Source organism: Danio rerio, chromosome 21 (genome assembly GCF_052040795.2).
Source record: "Danio rerio strain M-AB ecotype USA chromosome 21, GRCz13ab, whole genome shotgun sequence".
Taxonomy (NCBI): Eukaryota; Metazoa; Chordata; class Actinopteri; order Cypriniformes; family Danionidae; genus Danio; species Danio rerio.
In genome coordinates, this window is record NC_141041.1 from 6,310,701 (window position 1) to 6,335,801 (window position 25,101).

General features: G+C 37.5%; 2 protein-coding genes across 7 annotated transcripts in view; one reads left to right on the forward strand and one right to left on the reverse strand.

Moving 5' to 3' along the window:
- The first annotated feature begins 250 nt into the window (after positions 1–250).
- On the forward strand, positions 251–5,038 carry LOC570835 (uncharacterized). Its single transcript, XM_087300674.1, has 7 exons — positions 251–546; positions 777–888; positions 1,021–1,133; positions 2,950–3,049; positions 3,964–4,085; positions 4,379–4,473; positions 4,606–5,038. Exons 1-7 carry the CDS (start codon positions 456–458, stop codon positions 4,639–4,641), a joined length of 669 nt encoding a protein of 222 aa, XP_087156800.1. The 5' UTR covers positions 251–455; the 3' UTR covers positions 4,642–5,038.
- A 3,125-nt stretch (positions 5,039–8,163) lies between these two features.
- Positions 8,164–25,101, reverse strand: part of sec16a (SEC16 homolog A, endoplasmic reticulum export factor) — a 44,575-nt gene continuing 27,637 nt past the window's right edge. The window contains exons 19-31 of one of the 6 annotated variants that reach the window (XM_087300578.1): positions 24,633–24,807; positions 23,913–24,304; positions 23,369–23,416; positions 21,002–21,163; positions 20,834–20,914; positions 18,439–18,495; positions 17,892–18,018; positions 17,041–17,181; positions 16,764–16,849; positions 13,348–13,404; positions 12,913–12,951; positions 12,503–12,580; positions 8,164–9,037 (exon numbers count right to left, since the gene is read on the reverse strand). In XM_087300578.1, the coding sequence (XP_087156704.1) occupies positions 8,972–9,037; positions 12,503–12,580; positions 12,913–12,951; positions 13,348–13,404; positions 16,764–16,849; positions 17,041–17,181; positions 17,892–18,018; positions 18,439–18,495; positions 20,834–20,914; positions 21,002–21,163; positions 23,369–23,416; positions 23,913–24,304; positions 24,633–24,807 (1,509 nt within the window). In that variant the 3' untranslated portion in view covers positions 8,164–8,971. Of the gene's footprint in view, positions 9,038–12,502; positions 12,581–12,891; positions 12,952–13,347; positions 13,405–16,763; positions 16,850–17,040; positions 17,182–17,891; positions 18,019–18,438; positions 18,496–20,833; positions 20,918–21,001; positions 21,164–23,368; positions 23,417–23,912; positions 24,305–24,632; positions 24,808–25,101 lie in introns of all 6 variants that reach the window. The other 5 variants (XM_087300576.1, XM_087300577.1, XM_087300575.1 and 2 more) reach the window with 5 other exon arrangements.

The window sequence follows — 25,101 nt, forward strand, 5'->3', positions numbered from 1 at the left end:
GAGATTATGTATTTCCGCGCGCCTATGTGAAGAGTAGTAACATGTCAATTCACAATCAAATCAGAGTCTATATTGTTTTAAATACACTTCACATGTATTTTAGATTTTTTTGTGAGTTAATATAACTTTCATTACGATAAAATATTTTTTTTAAACGGGACTATTTGTCTGAGGCACAGTGCGGATGAAGATAATCTTTCGGACTGCGAGTGATGCAGTTTGCGTACGTCATGCGCTCTGCGTGCTCTACGTCACTTTCATGCGCTCTGCGAACCACAACAAACCAGCACCGATGTCTTCTGTAAACACATTGTTGTTGTTATTATTATTAATACTCAACTGAGGACAGTTAGTTTGCGTAATTGACAGCGGAGTCCAGACATATGATGTTATTGATCGTATGACTAACGTAAATAAGAGGCGAATCCTTATCATCATCACTCAGTGCAGCAGTGATGGAGAATGATGAAGATCTGGAGACTCTGGGAGAGAAACTGTATGATCTGATACATCCGAGATATGCTGAGATGACACCGAAACTTACAGGTGATACACTGTCTATTTGTCTATCTATCTGTCTGTCTGTCCGTCTATCTCTCTCTCTCTCTCTCTCTCTGTCTGTCTGTCTGTCTGTCTGTCTGCCTGCCTGCCTGTCTGTCTGTCTGTCTGTCTGCCTGCCTGCCTGCCTGCCTGTCTGTCTGTCTGTCTGTCTGTCTATCTATCTATCTATCTATCTATCTATCTATCTATCTATCTATCTATCTATCTATCTGCAGGTATGCTGCTGGAGTTGCCTGCTTCAGTTGTGTCTCAGATGCTGTGTGATGAAGCTCTTCTGAGTAAAGCTCTGGAAAGAGCTCTGGCCGCCCTCACATCACCTGATAATAGGTAACACAGCTTTTCTTTTTGCTATTAGGGCTACAGCTGTGGCTGGAAGTTAACAAGAATTATTTATATGATCTATTAATAAATGAACATATTACTCAGTGTCAGGTAAATGAGCTCTGTCTGATTTCTCAGTGAATCTGCATCTCACACTGATGATGCGGCGTCTGCATCCTCTGACTCTCTGGGTGAACAGCTGTATGACCTCATCCACCTCTACAACACTGGACAAACACAGAAAATTACAGGTGCAGTTATTGATTATTGTTGATACATATTTATACAGTTGAACTCAGAATTATTAGCCCCCCTGTTTTATTTTTTAATTAGGTTAACTATGCAGAATAGGGTAATTAGGCAAGCTATTGTATAACGACGGTTTGTTCTGTAGACAATCGGAAAAAAATAGGCTAATATATTATAGCTAATAATTTTGACCTTAAATGGTGTTTAAAAATTAAAAACTGCTTTCATTCTTGCTAAAATAAAACAAACAAGAATTTCTCCCGAAGTAAAAATATTATCAGACATACTGTGAAAATGTCCATGCTCTGTTAAACATCATTTGGGAAATAATAATAAAAATAAATAAAAAAGATTCAAAGGAGGGCTAATAATTCTGACTTCAACCGTATATGTGTTTCCAATAATAAATTAATGCTAGCATAAATGCCTCACCACATAATCCTAAAAAACGCAATTCAGCAATAAGTTTGTAATAATTCAAAATATGATACCATTCAGAATAATTGCATATTCCTAAGTACAAGTTAAGAACACGTGTGTGTTGTTTTAGTTTTACACAAGTCTGTTATGCTGAATAACATTGGAACATTATTGCAACTATATATATTTTTATATATTATATATAAATAAATTAAGTTATTTAAAATATTTAAGTGCACAGTAAATGCTTTCTATGTTTATGGACTATTTAAATGTGGTGATGTCATTGGCAGAATTATTAGCCCCCTTTTGATTATTATTAATTTTTTTTTTTAAATATTTCCCAAATTATTTTTAACAGAGCAAGAAAATTTTCACAGTTTGTCTGATAATATTTTTTCTTTTGGAGAAAGTCTTATTTATTTTATTTTGGCTAGAATAAAAGCAGTTTTTAATTTTTTTAAAAACATTTTTGGGACAAAATTATTAGCCTCTTTAAGCAAATTTTTTTTATTGATAATCTACAGAGAATGTCACTTTAAGCTGTATAGAAGTGTCTTGAAAAATATCAAGTAAAATATTATTTACTGTCTTCATGACAAAGAGAAAATAAATCAGTTTTTAGAAAGAAGTTTTTAAAACTATTATGTTTAGAAATGTGTTGAAATAATCTTCCCTACATTAAACAGAAATTGGGGGAAAAAATAAACAGGGGCGCTAATAATTCAGGGGGGCTAATAATTCTGACTTCAACTATATACATAGTTTGACTGAAATATTCATACAACAATATATATACATATGAATTAATTTTTACTCCCCTTTGGTTTTATTTGTCTTTTTAAAAATATTTTCCAAATGATGTTTAACAGAGCAAGGACATTTTCACAGTATGACTGATAATATTTTTTTTCTGGAAAAAGTCCTATTTGTTTTATTTTGGCTAGAATAAAAGCAGTTTTTAATTTATTATGAACTATTTTAAGGTCAATATTTTTTTTCAATAGCCTACGGAACAAACCATCAATATACAATAACTTGCCTAATTACCCCTAACTTGCCAAGTTAACCTAATTAAATTTAAGCTGTATAGAAGTGTCTTGAAAAATATCTAGTAAAATATTACTTACTGTCATCATGGCAAAGATAAAATAAATCAGTTATTATAAATGAGTTATTAAACTTTTATGTGTAAAAATGTTGAACAAATCTTCTCTCTGTTAAACAGAAACTGGGGAAAAAATAAACAGGAGTGCTAATAATTATCACTTCAACTGTATATATATATATATATATATATATATATATATATATATATATATATATATATATATATATATATATATATATATATATATATGGTGGAATTACTATAACATTATTATGATAATTGTACAGGCATGCTATTGGAGCAGAAGAAGGAGGCGTTGCTTCAGCTGCTGTCGGATCAAACACTCCTCGAGGAACAAGTTAAGATGGCCTTGAAGACCTTGAAGGAGTAGGTGACTTTAGCTTATTTATTAGACACAAATTTTGCAATTAAATTTAATTTTAAAAGTTTTTAATTTTCTAACTCTATAAATCTAACAGTTCAGTTAATTACCCGTAGGCCAAAATAATTCTAATGATGCAACTATAATTATGTATAAGTGTTGAGCTTTTGATTTGAGAACTTGTTTTATATGTATATACTGAGAACTTTCCATGTGTGTGAGGGGTAGTTTTATAATAGTTTTTGTTATTTATTTGTATGAAATTAATCAAATACAAAAATGAATGTTGCTTCTGATCATTGGCTTGGACAATTCGGTAAAAAAAATAGCATTTGAAAAGTAATCAATTTTCAGGTTAGCATGTAAACAAACTCATTTAAAGGGTTAAAATCAAGACAGATGTAAGGTAATCTATATATCATTGAATGCTGGGAAGAATATTAATATAGGAATTCTCTGTATTTTTAATGGATATTAAAGATCTGTAACTTTTTTAAACAGATGTATATGGTTAAATAGGAATGATTTAAAATGGTATATGAAGTGCATTAGAGTCTTTATAGCCACGCAAAAGCTTTATAAGCCTAAAACCAAATCAAGCTTTGCTTTGAATCAAAGTATTAAGGCACAAAGACAAAGGTACCCATTTTCTAACCATACTTTACCCATAAATCATTGCAAGTGACACCCTATAAAAAATCAGATTTTACTTATTTATATACTAATAGTAATAATAAATGATGCAAAGATCTTAATAGTTTAACACACAAAAAATATTATAAATTTGACAATAAATGCAAAATAAATGATGCAAAACCCCTATTATTACAGACAAACTACTACTGACAAACTAAGAAAGCGTACTGAAAGGTTTTGTACAATAAATAAACTCACATGATGCTGTTCGCATGGTGTGCAGGCAGGGTGATGATGTCACAGATGTGAGTGACAGCTCTGACAGAGAGGACGTGGAGGCCGTTGGAGAGACGCTCTTCAGTTTTGTGCATCAGCTTGACCCCACCCACTGCGCTGACATCACAGGTGAGCTCGTTTAAATCCATTCAAACACTAAAATGACCTCATCATTTACTCTCCCTCATGTGCGTCTACAACTTTTTGAGTTTCTCTTTTCACAAAGGAAGATATTTTGAAGAATGCTGGTTGCTCCACGTCCATTATAGAAGTTCCATAGTTGCCAGCATTTTTCAAAATATCTTCTTTTGCGTTAAACAGAAGTCAGATAGTGGAGGATGAATGTTGAGTTTTGAGTGAACGACCCTTTTGCGCATGTTTTAGCACATGCTGTATGATTATGTGTTTGTGTGTGCATACAGGGATGCTGCTGGAAATGGATTCTGGAACTCTGCAACAAATTCTGTCTGACCGAAGCATGTTGGAAGTCGCTGTTCAAAGAGCAAAAAGCGCACTGGTACATTAATCAAAAATACAGTACACACACACACACACACACACACACACACACACACACACACACACACACACACACATAGATCTAATGCAGCGTACTGAAAAAGAGATGATGTTCTCTCTGTGTCCACAGGAGGCCGCTCTGACGCACACAGCAATGGCGGATTAAGTCTTTGAATCACGTGACTAACTCAGAACATAGGTCCAAATTGCTGTACATTTTTAGTATTTCAAGACATTGTTTACATGAATTTCATGTTTTAGGTACTTTTATTGATAGGGGAGATATTGAAATATGACTGAATAAAAAACTGAAGGAAATTGAATCAGGAAAATAAATAAATAAATAATCAAACAAACAATGAGATTGGATTAGAACCTGCACGAGCATCTCCAGAGCATGTGAACTAACTATTGGGTCATGGTTTTGACATTCCGGGGCCGTCATTTAACACAAGTATGATTTTGTGTCACAATTAGCTATGATTTTCCATATTTAGTGCTGATTTGAAATAATATATGCCTGTAAATAAAAAGATTTTAATAAAAGACGTTTGTTTGAGGTCTATGTGATTTCAATAATCATTATAAATGTGCTGAAGTGGTTTTAAGAACAGTTTTGGTTTGATTTCTGGTTTTGCTGCATTGTCGTTTAAAATTTTAGTTCGTTTGGAAAAAAAAGTTTGCATCCGAAATTTGCTAGCAAGCAGAAAAAAATCTGGGGTTGCCACAGCGGAATATACCGCCAACTTATCAAGCATATGTTTTAAGCAGTGGATGCCCTTCCAGCTGCAACCCATCACTGGAAAACATCCCTCACTTGGCCTGTCAAAACAAATCAGCTGCCTCGGGAGTCCTGAAAGCCAACCAAGCCCTGTAGGACTCCTTCAGCTTGACGGCATACCTTACTTCTGGTGTCCACCACCGGGTTCGTAGATTGCCGCCCCGACAGGCACCACAGACCTTAGGGCCACATTAACAATGGAGTTGGAGAACATAGACCACTCAGTCTCCATGTCTCCAGCCTCACTTGGGATCTGGTGAAAGCTCTTCCTGAGGTGAGAGTTGAAAATCTCTCTGACGTGAGGTTCAGCCAGACGTTACCAGAGAACCTTCACAGTACGGTTGGGGCTGCCAGGTCTGTCCAGCTTTCCCCCTTGCCAGCGGATCCAACTCACCACCAGGTGTTGATCAGGTAACGGCTCTGCCCTTCTCTTTACCCGAGTATCCAAGACAAATGGTTGGAGATCAGATGGTACAACCACAAAGTCGTTCATTGACCTCCGCCCTAGGGTGTCCTGGTGCCATGTGCGCTAATGGACACCCTTATGCTTAAACATGGTGTTCGTTATGGACAAACTGTGATTTACCGGTCAATCTACGTTCCTACTCTCACCTATGGTCATGAGCTTTAGGTCATGACTGAAAGGACAAGATCTCGGATACAATCGGCCGAAATGAGTTTCCTTCGCAGGGTGGCAGGGCGCACCCTTATGGATAGGGTGAGGAGTTCTGACACTCAGGAGGAGCTCCGAGTCTAGCCGCTGCTCCTCCACGTTGAGAGAAGTCAGCTGAGGTGGCTCTGGCATCTGTTTCGGATGCCTCCTGGACGCTTACCTAGGGAGGTGTTCCAGGCATCTCCCACCGGAAGGAGGTCTGGGGGTAGACCCAGGACATGCTGGAGGGATTATGTCTCTCGGCTGGCCTGGTAACACCTCGGGATCCCCCCGGACGAGCTGGAGGAAGTGTCTGGGGAGAGGGAAGTCTGGGGTTTTCTTCTAAGGCCGTACTCACACTACAAATGCCTCGAACCGGGCCAAAGCACGCTTGTCCCCCCTCCCGTCTCCCCCGACGGCCCACACTCACACCACAATCGGGCCTCGGCACGCTTACGTCATCGCTGCTGCGCTGTTCAGTGAGAAGCGCTCTCTCACTCAGCAGCACAGTGGAGATTTCTCTAGTTATATAGTTTTAGTCGTTTGATATGCAGTGACATGCAGTCAAATATTTCGCCAAACAGTCCTTAGGGATGCGGTGACACGCAGTCAGATATTTCGCGGAACAGATCCACCACTTTTGGCGCTCATAAACAATCATTAAGCTCTCGTGCTCCAGGAATGAGGAGGTCTGCTGAAGGTGCGCAGCTGTCGTGCAGTGAGGAGTTCTCGTCTTTAATAAACTACGGCAGTTTTCGTTCACTGAACAGTAAGAATTATTAATAAATCATATGAAACAGTCCCTTAAAAGTCACGTCACGCTTTCAGTTTCGGGCTTTGGCGCGTTTTGCACTCACACTACAAGCGTACCGCGCCAAAGCCCAAGTGAACCGCACTCAGGCACACCTCTTCCAACCGGGCCAGGACCGGCCAAGTGAACCGTGCTTGAGCCCAATTCAGCGCACTCACACTTCTCAAACGATCCAGGAAACGGGCCTGGGCACGGTACAGATGGCATAGTGTGAGTAGGCCCTAAGACTGCTGCCCCCGTGACCCCGTCCCGGAAAAGCGGCAAAAAAAATTAATGACTGAACGAATAACTCATAGAAATAACAATGGAAACAGTCTTCAGCCCTTCAGTTCCACTTGATGTCTACGTTACCTCTGACCTAGTTTGGTGACTCCTGAAAAGAGTTACAAAGAGGCAAATGCACTGAACAGTCTTAAATTAAGCAATGTGTTGACTTTATTCATTATCCAATAATCATCTTTAATAAAAATAATGAGAAACAGGATGAGAAAAGGATTAAACGTTGATCCAAGCGGAAACGTTTTGGAAGGTAGAAATCTGAATCCTTCAACACAAAACATTCAAATATGAGCGGTAATTTTGTCTTATTTTGTCTAAAAGCGTTTATACTTTTAAATTCTTTTAGTACGCGACTGTGTTGTTTCTTTATTCACAATTAGTATTTAGATAATAATTAAAAAGGATTTCTCTGCACCCATTTTTACACATCGCCTTCTGTGAGTTTACCAAAACAGCAAATGAGCATTTCAGAGAGTTTTAGACTTACAGTCAGACTGCATTATTCTATTATACCCTGACAGGTTTTTAGCATATTATTGTTTGTTTGTGTGTGTGTTTGTGTGTGTGATTGTGACATATTAGGACTCAAATGTGTATAAAGGCATGGGTGACACAAGTATTACAAAAAATGTAGTGAATTATGAGGACACGTACTTCTCCATTTTTTCAAAAGACATATAAATCATAAAGAATGAGCTTTGTTTAGAAAGTAAAACTGCACAGAGTTTCCTGTAATCGCTAGGGTTAAGTGTAGAGTTGGGCAAGGTAAATAGAGCATGTTAAGGGATGTAAGCAATAACACTGTTCCTAATGTAGTTTCCGAAAATCCCCTATTGATAAATAATGTTATGACAGCTGTTTTATTGTTACATTATGATTGAAGCGTCTTTTGTTACAGTTATGATAAGCAGGAAATGTTCACAGGCCAATAACACCACCGCATTGAAATGGTCTATAGAAAATTCAGTTTGTATTTTTGGATGTTTTAATTTCACAATCGATTTGTCAATTTTCTGATTTGCGCTCATTCCTTTTCAATCTGTGACCGCAATGCTTCAGCTGGTGATTTGATCCCATACATTTCCAACTAAAACAGAATATTGAAGAGGGGTGAGGATTAAAAAAAGTGGAAAAATAAATAAAAAAATAAACACTTTCCAAAGCCTTAAAGAGCTCAAAAATATCTTTATTATCACTTTTATCAAGAATTGTACAGTCAATTTCTAAACACATTGGAAAAGTCCAAGCTTCCTTCAAACAGAGCTGACCTTTGGAATTACAAAAAACCTCCGCTGTCCAGCATGGCAAAAAGCAAAGGAAATAACGGCGTGTGATTAAGAGACACGACGACCAATCAGAGTGCGCGATGAGAAGCCAGGGAAAATAATAATGATATTTTATGAGCAATACACACAAATGATCACAGGATTTTGGTAAATCATAGAAACGTATGATTCTGTAGCTACTGGCGAAATTACAGGATTTGACCAGGAGATGGTAAAAAGACACTAAACTCGTACTCATGACGGGCCGCTTCATTCTGACAGGAAGCTTAATAAATATCTAAAACATTCTGGTACGCTGCACTGTTCCCATGATAACAGGCCTGTCCGCCCTCAAACTCATGCTTTCCGTCAGCAGGACACGGCCACGTTTCCTCCAAACGCACATGCGCTCATACACACTTGCAGACATCCTGCTGAAATGAGCAGACTACACTAGCGAAATCAATCTACACAGGGCTAAAAATCGCAATATTGCACTTTTAATTCACACTGCTCATGTTGAGGAAGCGCCGCCCGGTCCGTACACACAACACACAGGCCGTATGGAGAAACAGAGTCTCGTCCAATTGCAAACATCGATTATGACAGTGTTATTTGAGGGGTTTGGATGGCCACATGCCAGCGCTTCCAGGAGTCCGAACTTCATGATCTAGAACCACAGTCTGATCTAGAACTACAGCGGTACTGTTACTTCGGTGTTGGGTATCCTCTCTGTCCCAGGCGCCCAGGGCGAGTACGGTTTGTGGGAACAGACTGGAGATTAGAGAGAGAAACACATTTATATATGTTAATTTCATCCTGTGATAATATATGCACGTTTACTTAATGAGGTTCTCATGCAAAACCTGTAGCCAGCCTGGGGTCCGTTCTTCGTACCTCGCTTAAATGATCTAAGATTATTTGGCAGATCCTGGATCTTTTAATCTTGATAACTGATCTCTCGCTAATTTGGTTCTTCAAACGAGTTCGCGAATCAGATTAGAATGTCTGGATGAACTGATCTGAGATCGCTGCGTGTGTTATGAAGGACAGATCTATCGATCCTCGAAATCATGATCAGCAATGCAACGATTGGCTGACGGCACAGCAGCGTAATGACATCATCTGATTAATATTCAATTATCCATGTGAGCAAAATGACATCAAATTAGCAGTCGACGGTTTGTTAAATATGACGCGCAATAACTTTACACATTTGTTGTGAGCTGCAGGCTTTACACTTTCATTTGTCAAGACAAGAGTATTCATCATGTATTTCAATGCAAATCAATGTATTTAGTTCTACATTTAGAAAAGATTTTCTTTATTATAGTAGCCGTTTTTTAATCGGTGTAAAGAATAACTGGTTGTTTACAAAAGCGTTTTCATATTGGTAAAGGTGTCTGCAACTTTTGTGAAGCATCAAATCACTGGCATATTAACTATCAAAACATGTTTATGACTGCATTAATGTATTATTGCTTTAAAAAAAGTCACATATTGTGCATTTCTATTATACACAATTTGTACTAAAGCGATCTAAAAAGTTCATATCAATAAGTTTTCTCTTTGCACCAGATGGCAGTCTTTGTACTTTCATTTCGAGGGTGCAGATTGCATAAGTTTTATTAATATGTATAACTTTATTTATTTTATTAATGACTATAACTTTATATATATATAGTTAAAAAATATGTACCATTTTCCCAAGTGTATATAACTACAACTGTAAGAAAATATCAGAATTCGGAACATACTTTCTGTATTATCTTTGCTTGAACTGAGCCGATCTAATCCTGTTTATATGAATTGAACCTGCTCCCGATCAGGTTTGACCTAGCAGAACTGTTGCCATGACAACAACTCTCGGATCAGCTTTGAAGAACGAAACGATCCTGGATCGTGTCAAATCGTCAACATCCAAATCCAGCTAACTGAGTAATCCACGTACGAAGAACGGACCCCTGGTGAAACGGGTGATTATTATTATTTTTTTCTTAAAAAGTGGATCTTTTTGCAGTTATTCGGCTCATTTTCTATTTAATTATGAGGTTTGAATCCTTCATTTTAGGGAGATTTTTTTGATGGATTAGCTTGTTGCATGGTCACACTTTTTGATGGACACTGTAAAAAAAAAATCCATCATTTTACAGCAAGGGTGCCAGAAATAAACCGTTAAAGGGTCACGAAACACCAAAACACATTTTTTGAGCTGTTGACAGTCGTATTTGTGTCCCACGCTGCTAAAAACACTATTAGGACACATATATTTCACTAAAAAGTGAAAATTGGTTGTTTTTGCGTTATATCGGGCAAATTCGTTCTTCCGGTTTGAAACTAATTTTTGATGCTGCGTCACGGCCATAAGATCTTAGCATGTATTCTAGTGTGAAGACTGGACGTCAGTACCTTATTACGTCTCTGAGTGTGCTGCATTCATTCATGACTTGGTTCAAACCAATCAGTGCGCTCTAAGTTGAAGCAACTTCATTAATATGCATGATACCTTGCAAGATTGTTTTTACCGGTTGCAGTGTTCAGATGGCAGAGAGACGCCTTGTTGTGTTGCCAAAACAAGCGTGCAGTGTTGCTTTTATAATTTGCTGCAGTGAAGGTTTTGTTTTCATTTTCTCTCTATGAGAGCGCAGCTGGACTCACGTGTGGATTAAAGTGCACGCGATGCTCAATAACGATACGCTTTAAGAACATTTTTTAAGCCGAGAGCTTTTCTCATCTGGAAATGGTGAGATCCGTATTTGCTGCTCGTCTCCTTATAATAAAGATGAGGCTCTAGCTGGTGGTGATTGTCCTGTCTCTACAGATTTGGTAAGTAAGTGACCAGTGCTCTTTGTTTGTTTTTTCAGATGGCAAAGTTAGTTTGTATCGAACTAACTATTACACCGAGTGTAAACATGTTAGCACCACAATCAAACTTGCCGTCGTGTAGGATTTTCACCGCATTTTGTGACAGGAATAACATACACGGCTAAATATCTCATTTGTCACGAGGGGTATGCATGAAATTCCTTAATAAAAGAGCCAAACTGCAGTTAAAGTCCACCATTTAATAACTTGTCAAATAATTTGATTACTGATGTCCAAGTAAACACAGTCACTTACTTTCTCCCCTGTGTATGTGTGTGTTGCCTCTGAGAAAATCAGCGTGTGCCCAAACCGACACTCCCATTTTTATGCAATTTTTACAGGCCCTCCCTCTTTAGCTCCTCCGACACTCCCCCCTAAACAAACCTGGACATGCCCACTTTCCTGACTTTTTCCAAAGTAGAGGTGTGAAAAAACCCTGCTGAAACAGGGGGGTTTCATGGCCCTTTAAATTACAGATATTTACTGTAAAATAACAGAGGTTGAATTACAGAAATTTACCAGAAATTAAAATTTAAGTAAATTTCTATAATTTAACGTCCATTATTTTACAGTAAATTTCTATAATTTAACGTCCATTATTTTACAGTAAATTTCTATAATTTAATGGCCGTTATTTTTGTTTTCTTCCCCGCACCCATCTACAGCCACTCATGATGCAGAATACAATGCACTGTAGAAAAAAAGCATGTCAAATTGCACGAAAAAAAAATCTGTGAAACTGTGAGGCTGCGAAAAGTTAACTGTGTTGTAGCGAGGAAACGCTGTATTTAAAAAAAATACATCTTAAAATTCTGGGAGATATTTCAAGAAATTCATATTTTGTTGAGTCTTCTTATACTTGTTAAGGCCTGTCGTTACCAGTAGGGGGCAGCAAGTCCCTGTGTTAATGAATGTATCACTGAATCATTTATTTACTCAAAGGATTTGTTTAAATCTACTGATTCATTAGTAAAAATAATAATAATAAAAATAATTCCTTACATTTATATAGCGCTTTTCAGGACACTCAAAGTGCTTTACACATTGGGGTGAATCTCCTCACCCACCGCCATTAAGAAGCAAGTGACTGTGTTTATGAATGGTTCTTTGATTTAATTAAACCACACTGTTTTCATCTATAAAACTGTTAAAGAGTTTTTACCTTTCATTTCACTAATTATGATTAGGGGCCTGATAAATCTAGCTAACATTTGAAAACAGCATCTCAAATGACAAAAATATGATTGTCTATGACATGTTCAGCCAATAGTTCAGCTGTTTTTGTGTATATTTTTACAGTGTTGTCATTTATACATCAAACGTTTTGAGCTGTGATGGCTCTCTGTTCTTCATAAATGCTCCTTGTTTTCATACCTGTGCAAACTGGGAGGGGTTATAAAAGGTCACACCCCCTGCAGGCGGAGCTCCTTGCACTGGTTGTTGAGCAGGAGCCTATGAGGACACATTAGCGGTTACCATTGGAACAGGAGAATGACATCTCTACCCAAACATACAGACTGACATTCGTGATTAGCATGCAGCATGTGATTGGTTAATATGTGCATGCACCAAAAGAGGGTGTGGCCTCAAACTTCAGCACACCCAAGAGCCTTTCCTACTGGCCAAGTAGTCAGTCAGGCAGTGCTGGAGGTGTGGCCACAAGTGTGTGACATCAGAAGCGTGCACGTGTTTTACTACGCAGCACTATAAAGCAGTGTCTGGAAAATGTGTGTGTGTTTCAGATAAAAACCAGCTGAAAGTACCTGATTTAAATGCTGACTCACTTCTCGCGATAGAGAACTCATTGAGCTAGAACGTGACAGCTAGAGCAGCAGGAATAAACGAAACAAACAAACAAAAAAACACCACAATCCCGAATTAATCCCATGCAGCGCCATGTTAAATCACACATCATCATGATTTCATCACACTCAAAAGTCTCCATTGTAACACCTCAGTAGTAAGTATTTCTTCAACATGCGCTCTTGCTCTCAAGACACACTCATGCGCACACTCACACTCATCATAATGAATAATTAATCAGGAATATAGTTAAATTTGCAGGATCAATTGTGTGTGTGTGTGTTTCTGATGTATTAAATACGAGCATATGTGCTGTTATAAGTGTGTTAATCTGCATTCATGGGTGAAAGAGCAGGGCATGGTAGGATGAAGTGGCTTTAGGGAAGAAGTAATGGAGTATTAAAGGATAATCTGACCTCTCCAGACTGGGTTCCCTCCGGGCCGGGAGGCAAAGCAGCATTCGGATTAAACATCTATATGGAAAAATACATACTCTTTATAGAGGCATGAATAAAGCAATGAATATTCACAAGCCAAAATGCTTTTAAAATAAAATAATCAAATGCCAATAATTGTCCAAAAAATAGTCTAAAGTGACATTTAAAAAAATATTTTTTTTTATTTACCAGCTAATAACCTTTTCTTTTTTATTTTTTTATTTTATGTTTATTTTGAACATTCAATTGAGTACAGTCATACAGCATTTCAAGGTATATTGGTATCTCAGTATGTGAACTTAGGTGGTATAAAAGTTACGTACATTATTGTCAGGTGTATTTACTACACAGTAGTACTCAAATTTTGTAAATTATAAAATGAAAAACAGCATAAAGAGAGAAGAAAAATAAAAAAATAATAAGAAAAAGATCAAATAAAATATAATAATCAAAAATAAATGAAAATTAAAACACTATTTACATCCAACAGATGTAAATAGTGTTAGAACACATGTCATAATATAATTCCTTCAAGAGTAATCTCAAATGGCCATCGTCATTATACACATGGGGGCACATTATAATATGAATAAGTGTAACCATATACATGTACATACATTAGCATATATTTATCTGTCAGAACATCATCTTCTATTCATTTATAGCAACAAAGTCAGGTCTTCTACAAAAATATATTCAACCTATTTTCTCAGGAATATATCTTTCTTTAAATTGACAACAAAGGTGATTTTTTCCATTGTATAGATCTCAATAGTTGCGTCTACCTGTTGCTGTAGCCATTTACGTGAGATTGCTTTTTTGCTGGCAGCCATGAGAGCACGCATGAGGTATTTATTGTCTGCCGTTTCTGTATCTGGATCCACACAGCCAAAATAGCTAATAACCTTTTCATTATCTATTAAATAAAACTTCTGAACCTAATTATAGGAGCCTGTTAGAAAATGCTCATTTACATGAAAAGAGGTCTGATGGATTTAGAGGGTTTTGCGTCTGAACTCTTCATATATATATATATATATATATATATATATATATATATATATATATATATATATATATATATATATATATATATATATATATATATATATATATAAGCAAAGTTTTACCCTTCAGACATTTAACTAAAAGTATCAAAAAGTGCATGATAAACAAGGCAGTAGACGCAAATTTCTGCATGCCACATATGTGCGAGGAAATATAAGGTAAAACTAGGTTATAGGCAGTGTGCAAATTATACACAGACGAACACGCTTCAGTCATTTATGCATTTATTTTTAATGACGTCTAGTTTATTAATAAAACATATTTAAGTTTCCAGCGTTTTGAGGGAATTTTAGTAGAGCTGTAATCGGGTCGTAAAAATGAATCGAGCCCGACAGAATTCGGCCCGAGCCCGACAGGTACATTTTGATTGACAGCTTTATAAAGCCCGAACCCGTTTATAGCCCGACATTATTCAAATGTGCACAGTCACACAGCTCATTTGCCTTTCTTCATGAATGAGTCGTTTATAGGTTTTAACATAATTTATTCGTAACAAACATAGGCTATAGGCCACTTAGAAGTTGGAACAAAGAAATAAAATAAGTCCTCTATAACATCGTAACATCTCATCACTCTAAATGGGCCTAGGTACATACATTTAGCCTTTACATTGGCCAACACACAATCAAATGAAGACTTTCTTAACAAACTAAATTAAAATAAATTCTAAATTCTGATGGGTATTTGGTAATAACGAAATTAAGATAAAGGCTCTGCAGGATTTGTTTTGCCACTTCTCTTCACAATCTGACCTTAAGGCGACGGTGAAGCTGAATATTAAAAGAAAAGCCTAATGCCTGTATACTCTGTCTACATTATGCATTTATGGTTTCATTAATGTTTATTTATAATTTAAAAACCCTTTACTCATCAAGGTAAGGCTATGTGTTTTTGTGAAGGAACATTATTGAATCCACTGTAAATGGCTTTAGCGCAGTCCTGCGCTCAGGATGGTGCGTCCAGCAGCACCAAAAACCCTTTCACTGCTGCTGCTACAGGCCGAGATGCATAGTACTGATCTGGCTAATTTTGCAAGTTTTGGGTAGGATTGTTTGCTCATCCTCTAACAGTCAAGAACATGCATTTAATTTTCCATGACAGCAGTTTCAATGTAGCGAGTCACCTCGTCATCTTCCCTGTCAGGTGTTTAGCGCTCTACTGTAACATGCAGTGTATGAGTGACCACCGAAATACCTTGGCGGCTAGAATGACCGTTCTTTTTGGACTGGCAGCTGGCCTGACCGCAGTCAAAATTAGCTCTTTTTAACTAATCCGTCATTATTTATTTTACCTTTGCAGGGATGGATTTTAATGTTGTAACACATGATTTGATTACTTTCTCGCGCTAATCGAAATGCATCACATGACTATTCATTTACCGCGCAAGCCAAGCCCGGTCCGACCCCATCTAAAATTTTAGAAATTAAACCAGTGTCCCGTCGGGTTCTGGCAAATATCTTCAGCTCTAATTTTTAGGCCTAGTGCAGGGGTGGCCAACCCTGATCCTGGAGAGCCACCTTCCTGCAGATTTCCGTTGCTACCCATATCAAACACACCTGAACCAATTAATTAGGACCTGAACACCATGTGATAATTACAGGCAGGTGTGTTTGATATGGGTTGCAACTAAAATCTGCAGGAAGGTGGCTCTCCAGGATCAGGGTTGGCCACCCCTGGCCTAGTGTATTCTGAGCTACAGTATTCTGATTAGCAATTGCAGATGTTACTGTAGGTCAAACTACAAACGTTATTATGCATCTAATTTGACTTTACTTTCAGGCTAAATGTAGATACCAACAACTATTTTAAGAGAAATCAAAGTCTTGAGAACACGATGTCTATCTGTGCTCTAGATCAGGGGTCACCAATCTTGGTCCTGGAGGGCCGGTGTCCCTGCAGGGTTTAGCTCCAACTTGCCTCAACAAACCTGCTAGGGTGTTTCAAGTATACCTAGTAAGACCTTGATTAGCTTCTTCAGGTGTGTTTGATTAGGGTTGGAGCTAAAATCTGCAGGACACCGGACCTCCAGGACCGAGATTGGTGACCCCTGCTCTAGATCATCCAATTTCAGAGTTTTTCCTAGAATAGACTGATTGGTGTGATTATGTTTCCCAATGGTTTTAGGGGTGGTCAAATGGATATTTATTAATTATTTTAATTAATAACATTATTATTTAAAACACAGATTAGAGTGAAACATTTCTCAGTATTAAAGGACTGACTCCCACCATACATCTTGTTTTGACGTCCTTCAGGAGGGGATCAATCGTTAATTAGTAATTCCCACCCTGGTTATAGGGCAGGTGTGTGTGTGTGTGTGTGTGTACCTGTGGCACTGTGGCACTTGTCTGCAGTGTGTTTTCTCCACTGGTGTCTGGAACACTTCCCTCCATCGGCTGCTGCTCATCTGGGGCTGAAAGAACAGTGTTACACTTCTCACACACATACACTGATGTACTCACATACATACATACACACAAACACAGTGATGCGCATACACACACATTGACACACATACACAGCCAAGTGCATACAGACAGCGACATGCACAGTGGGACATACTCACAGTGCCAGACTCACAGACACAAACACACACACACACACCTGCAGCTGGTGTGAAGAGGTTGGCTGGCATGGCCATGGGTGCGAGAGGAGCGAACAGATCAGCAGGAGGAGGCACTGAAGCCACTGCTTTAGCTCCTCCACGACCAGGATTCAGCACATCCACATAACGACTCCTCGTGCCTGAAACACACACAGATTATTATTTTACACATATTTCCTTTCATTTTTTATGAGCCAAACCCAAGCTCACATCAGACTAGTTAAATTAGTAATAAATAAAGGCAAGTAATATTAAATGCAGGCAGCGCGATGGCTTAGTGGTTAGCACTGTCGCCTCACAGCAAGAAGGTCACTGGTTCAAGTCCCGGCTGGGAGGGTCAGCATTTTGTTGCGTGGAGTTTGCATGTTGTCCCCATGTTGGCGTGGATTTCCTCCGGGTGCTCCAGGTCCAAACAAATGCACAATAGGTGACTTAAATAAACTAAATTGGCAGTAGTGTATGACTGTGTGTGAATGTGAGTACTGGGTTGCTGCTGGGTTGCTGCTGGAAGGGCATCAGCTGTGTAAAACATATGCTGGAATAGTTGGCGGTTCATTCCGCTGATAAATAAGGGACTAACTCAAAGGAAAATTAGTGAATGAATGGACAAATGTGCAAATCCTAGGATTGTGACAAAGTTAATAGATTAATATTAATAAGTAGCACGGAAGTGTCTTATAATGCGTCACCACATTATTCTTGCTCTAAACATGCATATATTTCTGTGGAGTGTAAACTACTGATGAACTAAATGAATTCCAGTGGTTCTCTTTTGTAATCATAATCAAATATATATGATTTCCATAAGTGGTTAGAAGGGTAAAAGAGGTATAATTCCTGGTAACGGCACCTGCTCTTCTGGAGAACATGTTCACAGGAGGCCCTGATGGTGGGCCGGCCACTCCTGGAGGTCCCATAGCTGGAGCGCTCATTGGAGCTTTGGGGAAGCCGGTGGGTGGGGGAGGAGGAGGTTTACTCTGAAACACACACACAAACACCATTACACATTCAACAGTTCATTCAGTGATTAGGACTGCCGCCTCACAGCAAGAAGATCATTGGTTTGACTCCCGGCTGGGTCAGTTGGCATTTCTGTGTGGAGTTTGCATGTTCTCTCCGTGTTGGTGTGGGTTTCCTCCGGGTGCTCCGGTTTCCCCCACAGTCCAAACACATGCGCTATAGGTGAATTGAATAAACTAAATTGGCCATAGTGTATGTGTGTGAATGAGTGTGCATGGATGTTTTCCAGTACTGGGTTGCAGCTGGAAGGGCTTCTGCTGTTTAAAACATGTGCTGGATAAGTTGACGATTGATTCCGCTGTGGAAACCCCAGATGAATAAAGGGACTAAACCGAAGGAAAATGAATGACTGAACTATTTAAATTTGCATACTTTACCTCTTCCTCTGGCTCATCCAGATTCACCCATTTCTGCTTCTTTTCATCCCACACAATCTGAAAAAAATAAACAGCGTTAAAAAATAGCTAATAGTTCACACCACACTTTCCCAGTTGATTGAATACATTAAAAATGACTAAGATTTGTTTGTATTATGCATTATTTTAATGTATGCAAATTATTGACATAATTTGCATTCATTTCTATCAAAGAAATAAGATTCATAATTCATCTTTGCTTTATTTTTTTATATAGCCAAAGGTTTTTTCACCCCATTATTCAAAAATAAAAGTTTGTTAATACTTCATATTTTCAACAAAATATTGTGGCTATTTGCAATATGAAGTATTAACAAACTTTTTGCAAATTTCCATAAACCTATACAGTGCTCAACATATACGAGTTCACCCCTTTACAAATCTCTCATTTAGATGAATACTTTCTATAGGAAATTCTATATACAGTATTATATTTGTGCATGTAAATTAGATTAGTCAGCACTGAAGCCAAATCTAGAGCTTATCTACCAAAATAACTCAAGATAATGCTCTAAAATTAGTGCACCCAAATGCATATGCTGGGGAAAAATCTTAAATAAAAAATTAAAAGAGCAAGAAAATTCACGAGAAGCAAAAATTTAATAAAATTGTTGAAATTTTGTAGTTTGTAGAAAGATGGGAGAAGGAAAGTAGTATTATCTTCTCAACTGAGGATTGGGTAAATAGAAGTAGATTAAAATGGGCAACTTCCTGTTCTCCGTATTGGAGAGAGCATGTCATTTCATGGGAACTCAAATTGTTGGAGGCATTGCGGATCTCAGGAAGCTAACCATTTTCACATATTTTGAGGATGTCCTAATAAGTTTTTGGAAAGGTAAACATAGCAATTTAGAAAATATCTTAAATACTTTTTTTAACAGTTTTTTATTATTAGAACACAACACAAAATCAGAGATACATCAGAAATAGTCAGTAAGGATACAGATGGATACTTAAAAGATTAGGGAGAAAGGAGAAAAAAGGACATCTGCACAGTTTTTTTAAACCAATATATATTGTGTTGAAGTTATATATAAAAATACATTAAAATGAACAAATTAAGTAAAAACAATGGGGGATGGTTCTATGTAATGTAGCTTTTTATTAAATCTAAGTTGTATGTTTAGTGATGTATAATTGTTAGAATTGGGTTCCATCTTGCTTCATATATATTCATATGGAGTCTCAGGCAATACGTTTTTCTTTCCATTTAAAAAATTTCTAAAAAAAAATGTATCCATTGTTCATACATAGATGGGTCTGATATGAGCCAGTTATACGTAATACACTTTAGTGCTGCAGAGAGCAGTATTTGAAATAAATAAAGACTTCTTCTTTCCCCATTGCTCTTTGGCACCATACCTAGGACTGCCACAGTTGGATCAAAGGGAATATCAATAGAAAATATGTCTCTAAGTACCTTATAGATATCATTCCAAAATTGCTGCAGTTTTGGGCAATACCAAAAGATAAATACTTCACTTTTGAGGTATTCTATTTGGGTATGCTGTCAATGGATTCCTTGGGGGAAAAAAAACAAATATATTATGTATAGGAGTCATCCTTGCTTCAAGTGAAAAAGCCATTACTAGATTCTGGTATAAACCTAATCCGCCACAAATGCAAGATTTGATTGATGTTTTGGAAAAATATATTCAAAATGGAGAAAATTACATACTGTGTGCATAACCATAATAATACATTTGTTGACTTTTGGTTCAAATGGATTGAGCACATTACTTCCACTCAACCTAATTTCTTTTTGCTATAAAACTTGAAGATTTATTTTTACTTTAAATATTGCCTCAACACCCCCACCCCCCTCTTCTATATATAGTTTGATATGGATGTTGTAAGATAAGGCAAAGGGTTGTGTTGTTCTGTTACTGTCATGGAGAAATTTGTGTTTCCTCTTTGATCCCTGATTAGGTCATTTTGTAGTTTATAAATTTTTTCAGATATTTTACATCAATTTAAATGTATTTTCTTTTTATTTCTAAAGATGTTCGGCGACTTAAATATTATTTTAATAAATATATCTGTTTAATAAATCTGTTTTGTTCAAATGCACCAAAATGCACCACTGAGAAATGGATCAAAACATTGATTTTCAAAATGGGCTGTACTTGAATATGTTGAGCACTGTATTTATTTTAATTGTTTTCTTTAATAATCAATGCATAAACAAGACCTATAAAATTACTAAAACAAAATTCAGTTTTAGTCATTTTCATAAATCATGTTCTTTTGCATTTGTACTCTTCAATACACAATATGAAAACATAATATCTGAAAATTAATAAAAATTCATATTCAGACAAACTATGCTTAAACATATCAAACAGAAAGTGCCTACAGATTTGTTTTTGTCGTCTGGAAGATGTGCTTCATTCTTCCGCTTTGGAAACAGCCAGGTCAGCAAGCCGCCGCCAGATCCCTGCTTTATGAAGCACCCATTACAATCAAGAAGATTTCCTACATGCATGTTCAAAGGGTGAATATAGGTTTATAGGCAGGTACATACTTTTTTAGGAGAGTCTTTCTTGGTTCTCTCTGGTACGTCCTGCGGTGGAGCCTCTGGGATTGGTGGAGGGGGTGGAGATCCCTGATTGGCAAATGAGCTGCTGCGTTCCCGCCCAGAATGATTGGACGATTCAGATGTTGTCCGAGATCGACGACCCGGTGCCTATAAATCAGGACATGAAGTTTTTCAAATGTTATTTTTTAACATTCCATGTTGCTAAATGAAGTCTCTACTGTTTACAAAGCTGCATTTATTCATCTAACAAAAAAGTAAAAATGGTAATAGAGTGGAGGAACTATGACGTCACTTTGTAGGCTAATCGGCTGCTAGCATAAAACTGGTTCCCTCGTGAAAATCCCCATAGGATTTTCCCATAGGCTTTTCGAAGATTGCAAATAATAAGCTCTGTGTTCAAACACAGTTCATTACATTTACACGTTTTGTCCAGCCGGATAATCCTCACACGAAAACACAACTTGGAGCACTTTTGGATCTTAAATGCAAACGCAAGAGTTAAAAAGCTAACATTAGGCTATAAACGGACTATAGTGCCCTCGGGGCGCTCGTCTGTGACGTCAGCACCACCCTGCTACAGGCAACTTATCAAGCTTATTTTTAGAAAAAATGTTTATTACAAAGAGTTAATCTCTCTGTATATTATATTATAATCCTCGCTATATATTATAAACAAATAAATACGCAAAAAAAAAAAAACCTATGTGCCTTTTGGATAGTTTTTACGTGGGAAATACATCTGTTTTGTTTTGCGGTTGTTCTAAAAGTTTTAAAACTGCGTGTATAAATCTGCCTATATAGTATTTTTATCAGACATATTTAAATAAGTGTATCGCTCGCGCACACAGCCCGCTTACCTTAACAGATGACAGAAATGAAGCGTGAGGAGGAACAAGTCTATCAAATGCCTGCATCATGATGGACACAGAGCAACATTCAATATTCCTTTTATGTCACGACGTACAGCGAAAAGCAGCCCATACAGTCACATCTGCTGTACGTTTTATGGAGGAGTGTTAATATTGCAGTTATGACTGAGTAAAATGTGTTCAGATGAATAAAAAAAGACGAAAAATCACTTGATCACGTTAAAATGACAGTTAACATGTCTGTATTTTTACACATTTATTTACACGTTTGCATTACTGAGAGCAGGAGAGAGACAGGCTGCACTGGTGAGCAGTATCTTCATAATATAGTTTAATTAAAATAAATGATCAACAAATGAATGTCTCGACAGCCTTTACATGTGAAGGCATTATCTATACACAATCTGAATTCTTAATAAGAAAAACACAAAAAACTAAAAAATACTATTCATGAAAATACCTAAATAACAGACAAATCCAAATGCCCAACACAAGACCAGATCAGCTCGATGACGTATAATGTCTCCGACACCGCCTGTAGTCCCATTTAGCAACTTGATAGCAACCGTCTTTTTAAAGAAGCATGGCCGAATTAAAAATTCAAAAGTGTGCTGTAACTGATGTGTTTTATGTCGTAGAACAAAACGTGAAAATATCTTGAATTTGTGTTTGCCACGGACCTTATTTAAGCGATTTTACTGAAACCCCATTCAAAAAACCCATTGACTTTGGGACGAGGGAACCGGAAGTGCTAAAATGCTAACTCGCTTCCGGGTTTTTGCATACAAATTGACGTCATAGTTCCTCCACTCTATACCATGAAATATTGTTACTTAAAAATCATTGCGTACATTTAAAATGTATTTTGTTCCTGTAGTGTAAAGCTGGATTTTCAGCATCATCGCTTTAGTTTTTAGTGTCACATGATGTTTCAGCAATCTTTCTAATATATTGATGTACTGCTTAAAAAAAGACCACATTACTGAAACTGTTATTATTATTGATAATAGACGGCACGGTGGCTCAGTGGTTAGCACTGTGGCCTCGCAGCAAGAAGGTCGCTAGTTTGCATGTTCTCCCCGTGTTGGTGTGGGTTTCTTCTGGGCGCTGCAGTTTCCCTCCAAAGACATGCGCTATGGATGAATTGAATAAACTGGCCGTGTGTGTATGGGTGTTTCTCAGCACTGGGTTGCGGTTGAAAGGGCATTTGGTGCGTTAAACATATGCTGGAATATTTGGCGTTTTTTTCTACCGTGGTGCCCCCTGATAAATAAGGGACTAAGCTGAAAGAAAATTAATGAATGTATTATTGATAATACTTATTATTACAATTTTAAAATTAAAAACCATGATAATTTTCAGAGGTTTCTAGGATGAAATTAAAGTTTCAAGTATTTTGTAACATAATATATGTATTTACAGGCACTTTTGAAACATTTAAAGCACCCGTGTTAAATCAAAGAATTAGAATCAGTTAAAGTACCATGTGCATTGATGACTGTGAAGTTGTTCTTGATCTTCTGCCTGGGCCCTTTAAAAACACACACACAAACAACAGTAATGTATCAACAGTAAAAATTAAACATTTTTACCTCATCCAAACAGGGAAAACCACCAACAATTAACGAAGCATGATTATATGGTGTCATGGCTTTACAATACAAAAATGTGATTATAATGGAAGTCAAGGGGGCAAAAACTGACACTAACATAACGAAAGGGTAGTCAATTATCCCAGAGTGTATTGTTGAATTTTTTTTTTTTTATTCCAAAGCATTTTCGCCAAAATATGTGTCAAAATAAGATTAGTCACCAAAAATCATTCAATTTGCTGAAACACAGAGAAAGGTGTGGCCAAATTAAGACTAAAAATCAGGCCAGACTGGATAAAAACATCCCCAAAAGCACACAAGGGTTAATATAAATTGGGACACCGACAAGTAAAAAATGAAAACACAGTTAGTTGTTGCAAATTATGGAGTAAAAAAACAAAAGGAATTCAAGTTTTCTAAACATTTCCAACTCACCAAACGTGCCATTTCATCATAGAAGTCCTTCCCCGGTGGAGGAGGGTTAGCGAACGTTGGAGACGGCTGGGGAAACTGCTGAGGGGAGGAAGGAGCAGAGCCCCGTTCGGCTCCGTGCATCGGTGGAGGCATCTGAACAGGCATTCCTTGTGGCATCTGAGGTGGCATCTGTGGAGGCATTTCTGCAGGGTTGTATGTCGGCATTTGCGGGGGCATATGTTGGGGTATTTGGGGTGGCATTGGCATGTACTGCTCTTGCATTTCAGGTTGGTACGGAGCCACAAAGTTTGGCTGCGGTGGCCCTGGACCCACTGGGTAGAACGGAACACTTTCACTTGGAGGCGGAACTTGCTGAAGTGAAACCGCCCCATCCTGAAGAATAGTGGGAGGGGCTACAGGGACAGTCATAAAAGTGGATGGTGAATCATTTACATTAAGTCATTTAGCTTTTTATCTAATGCAATGTACAAATAGGGATAAAAAGAAGTGCTTCAGTATTCAACACATCACCATTTTTCTCAGAAATCTTTTTCTAAAGGTGCTGTTGACTTCATGTCACCAGCTCCTTAAGAAATAATATTCCCAGACATGTTCAATACTTATTTTTCCCGCTGAATATATAATGCCATGAAAATTCTATATTGGATTGCTTTTTTTTAAATTAGATGATAGGATGAAATTACATTTTTTTCCTGAGTTCACATTATACTCCTGTCATACCTGGAGGCATGAGTTGTACAGCAGCTGGGGGCACAAGAGAGGTCATGAGAGGGTTGTGGGGGTCTGGGGTCAGAGCTGGGGGTTCAGGCGGGCTGCACTGGTCTTCTGAACTGGGTGTACTGCAGGGGTAAAGCTGTGGGGTGCTGCGGTCCGTACGCAAAGAGATCACACCCTCCTGAATGGGACAATAAGATGCAGATGATCGGCATACAGAATAATGTGAATGCGCACAAATTTGTTTTATACCCTTTAAATTCTGGCATAAGAGATGCACCATTTGGGTGGAGAATAATAATAATTTATTTTCTTTTTTAATTAGATTTTATATGACTATATGATTCGGCAAAAATGCTAGGATGTCAGACTCTTTTTACTGTATAATAATGTGATACAAATAAAAAATAGTAGTAATTAAGGCAAAAAGAAAGCTTAAAGCAGGGTTTTTCAAAGTCCAAGACAGTGGGCCTCC

Bases quoted from the DNA above. Each gene is read 5' to 3' on its own strand.
- LOC570835 (XM_087300674.1), top strand. From the start codon at position 456: ATGGAGAATGATGAAGATCTGGAGACTCTGGGAGAGAAACTGTATGAT. The intron at 889-1,020 runs GTAACACAGCTT...CTGATTTCTCAG, and splicing joins CTCACATCACCTGATAATAG to TGAATCTGCATCTCACACTG. The intron at 1,134-2,949 runs GTGCAGTTATTG...ATAATTGTACAG, and splicing joins ACAAACACAGAAAATTACAG to GCATGCTATTGGAGCAGAAG.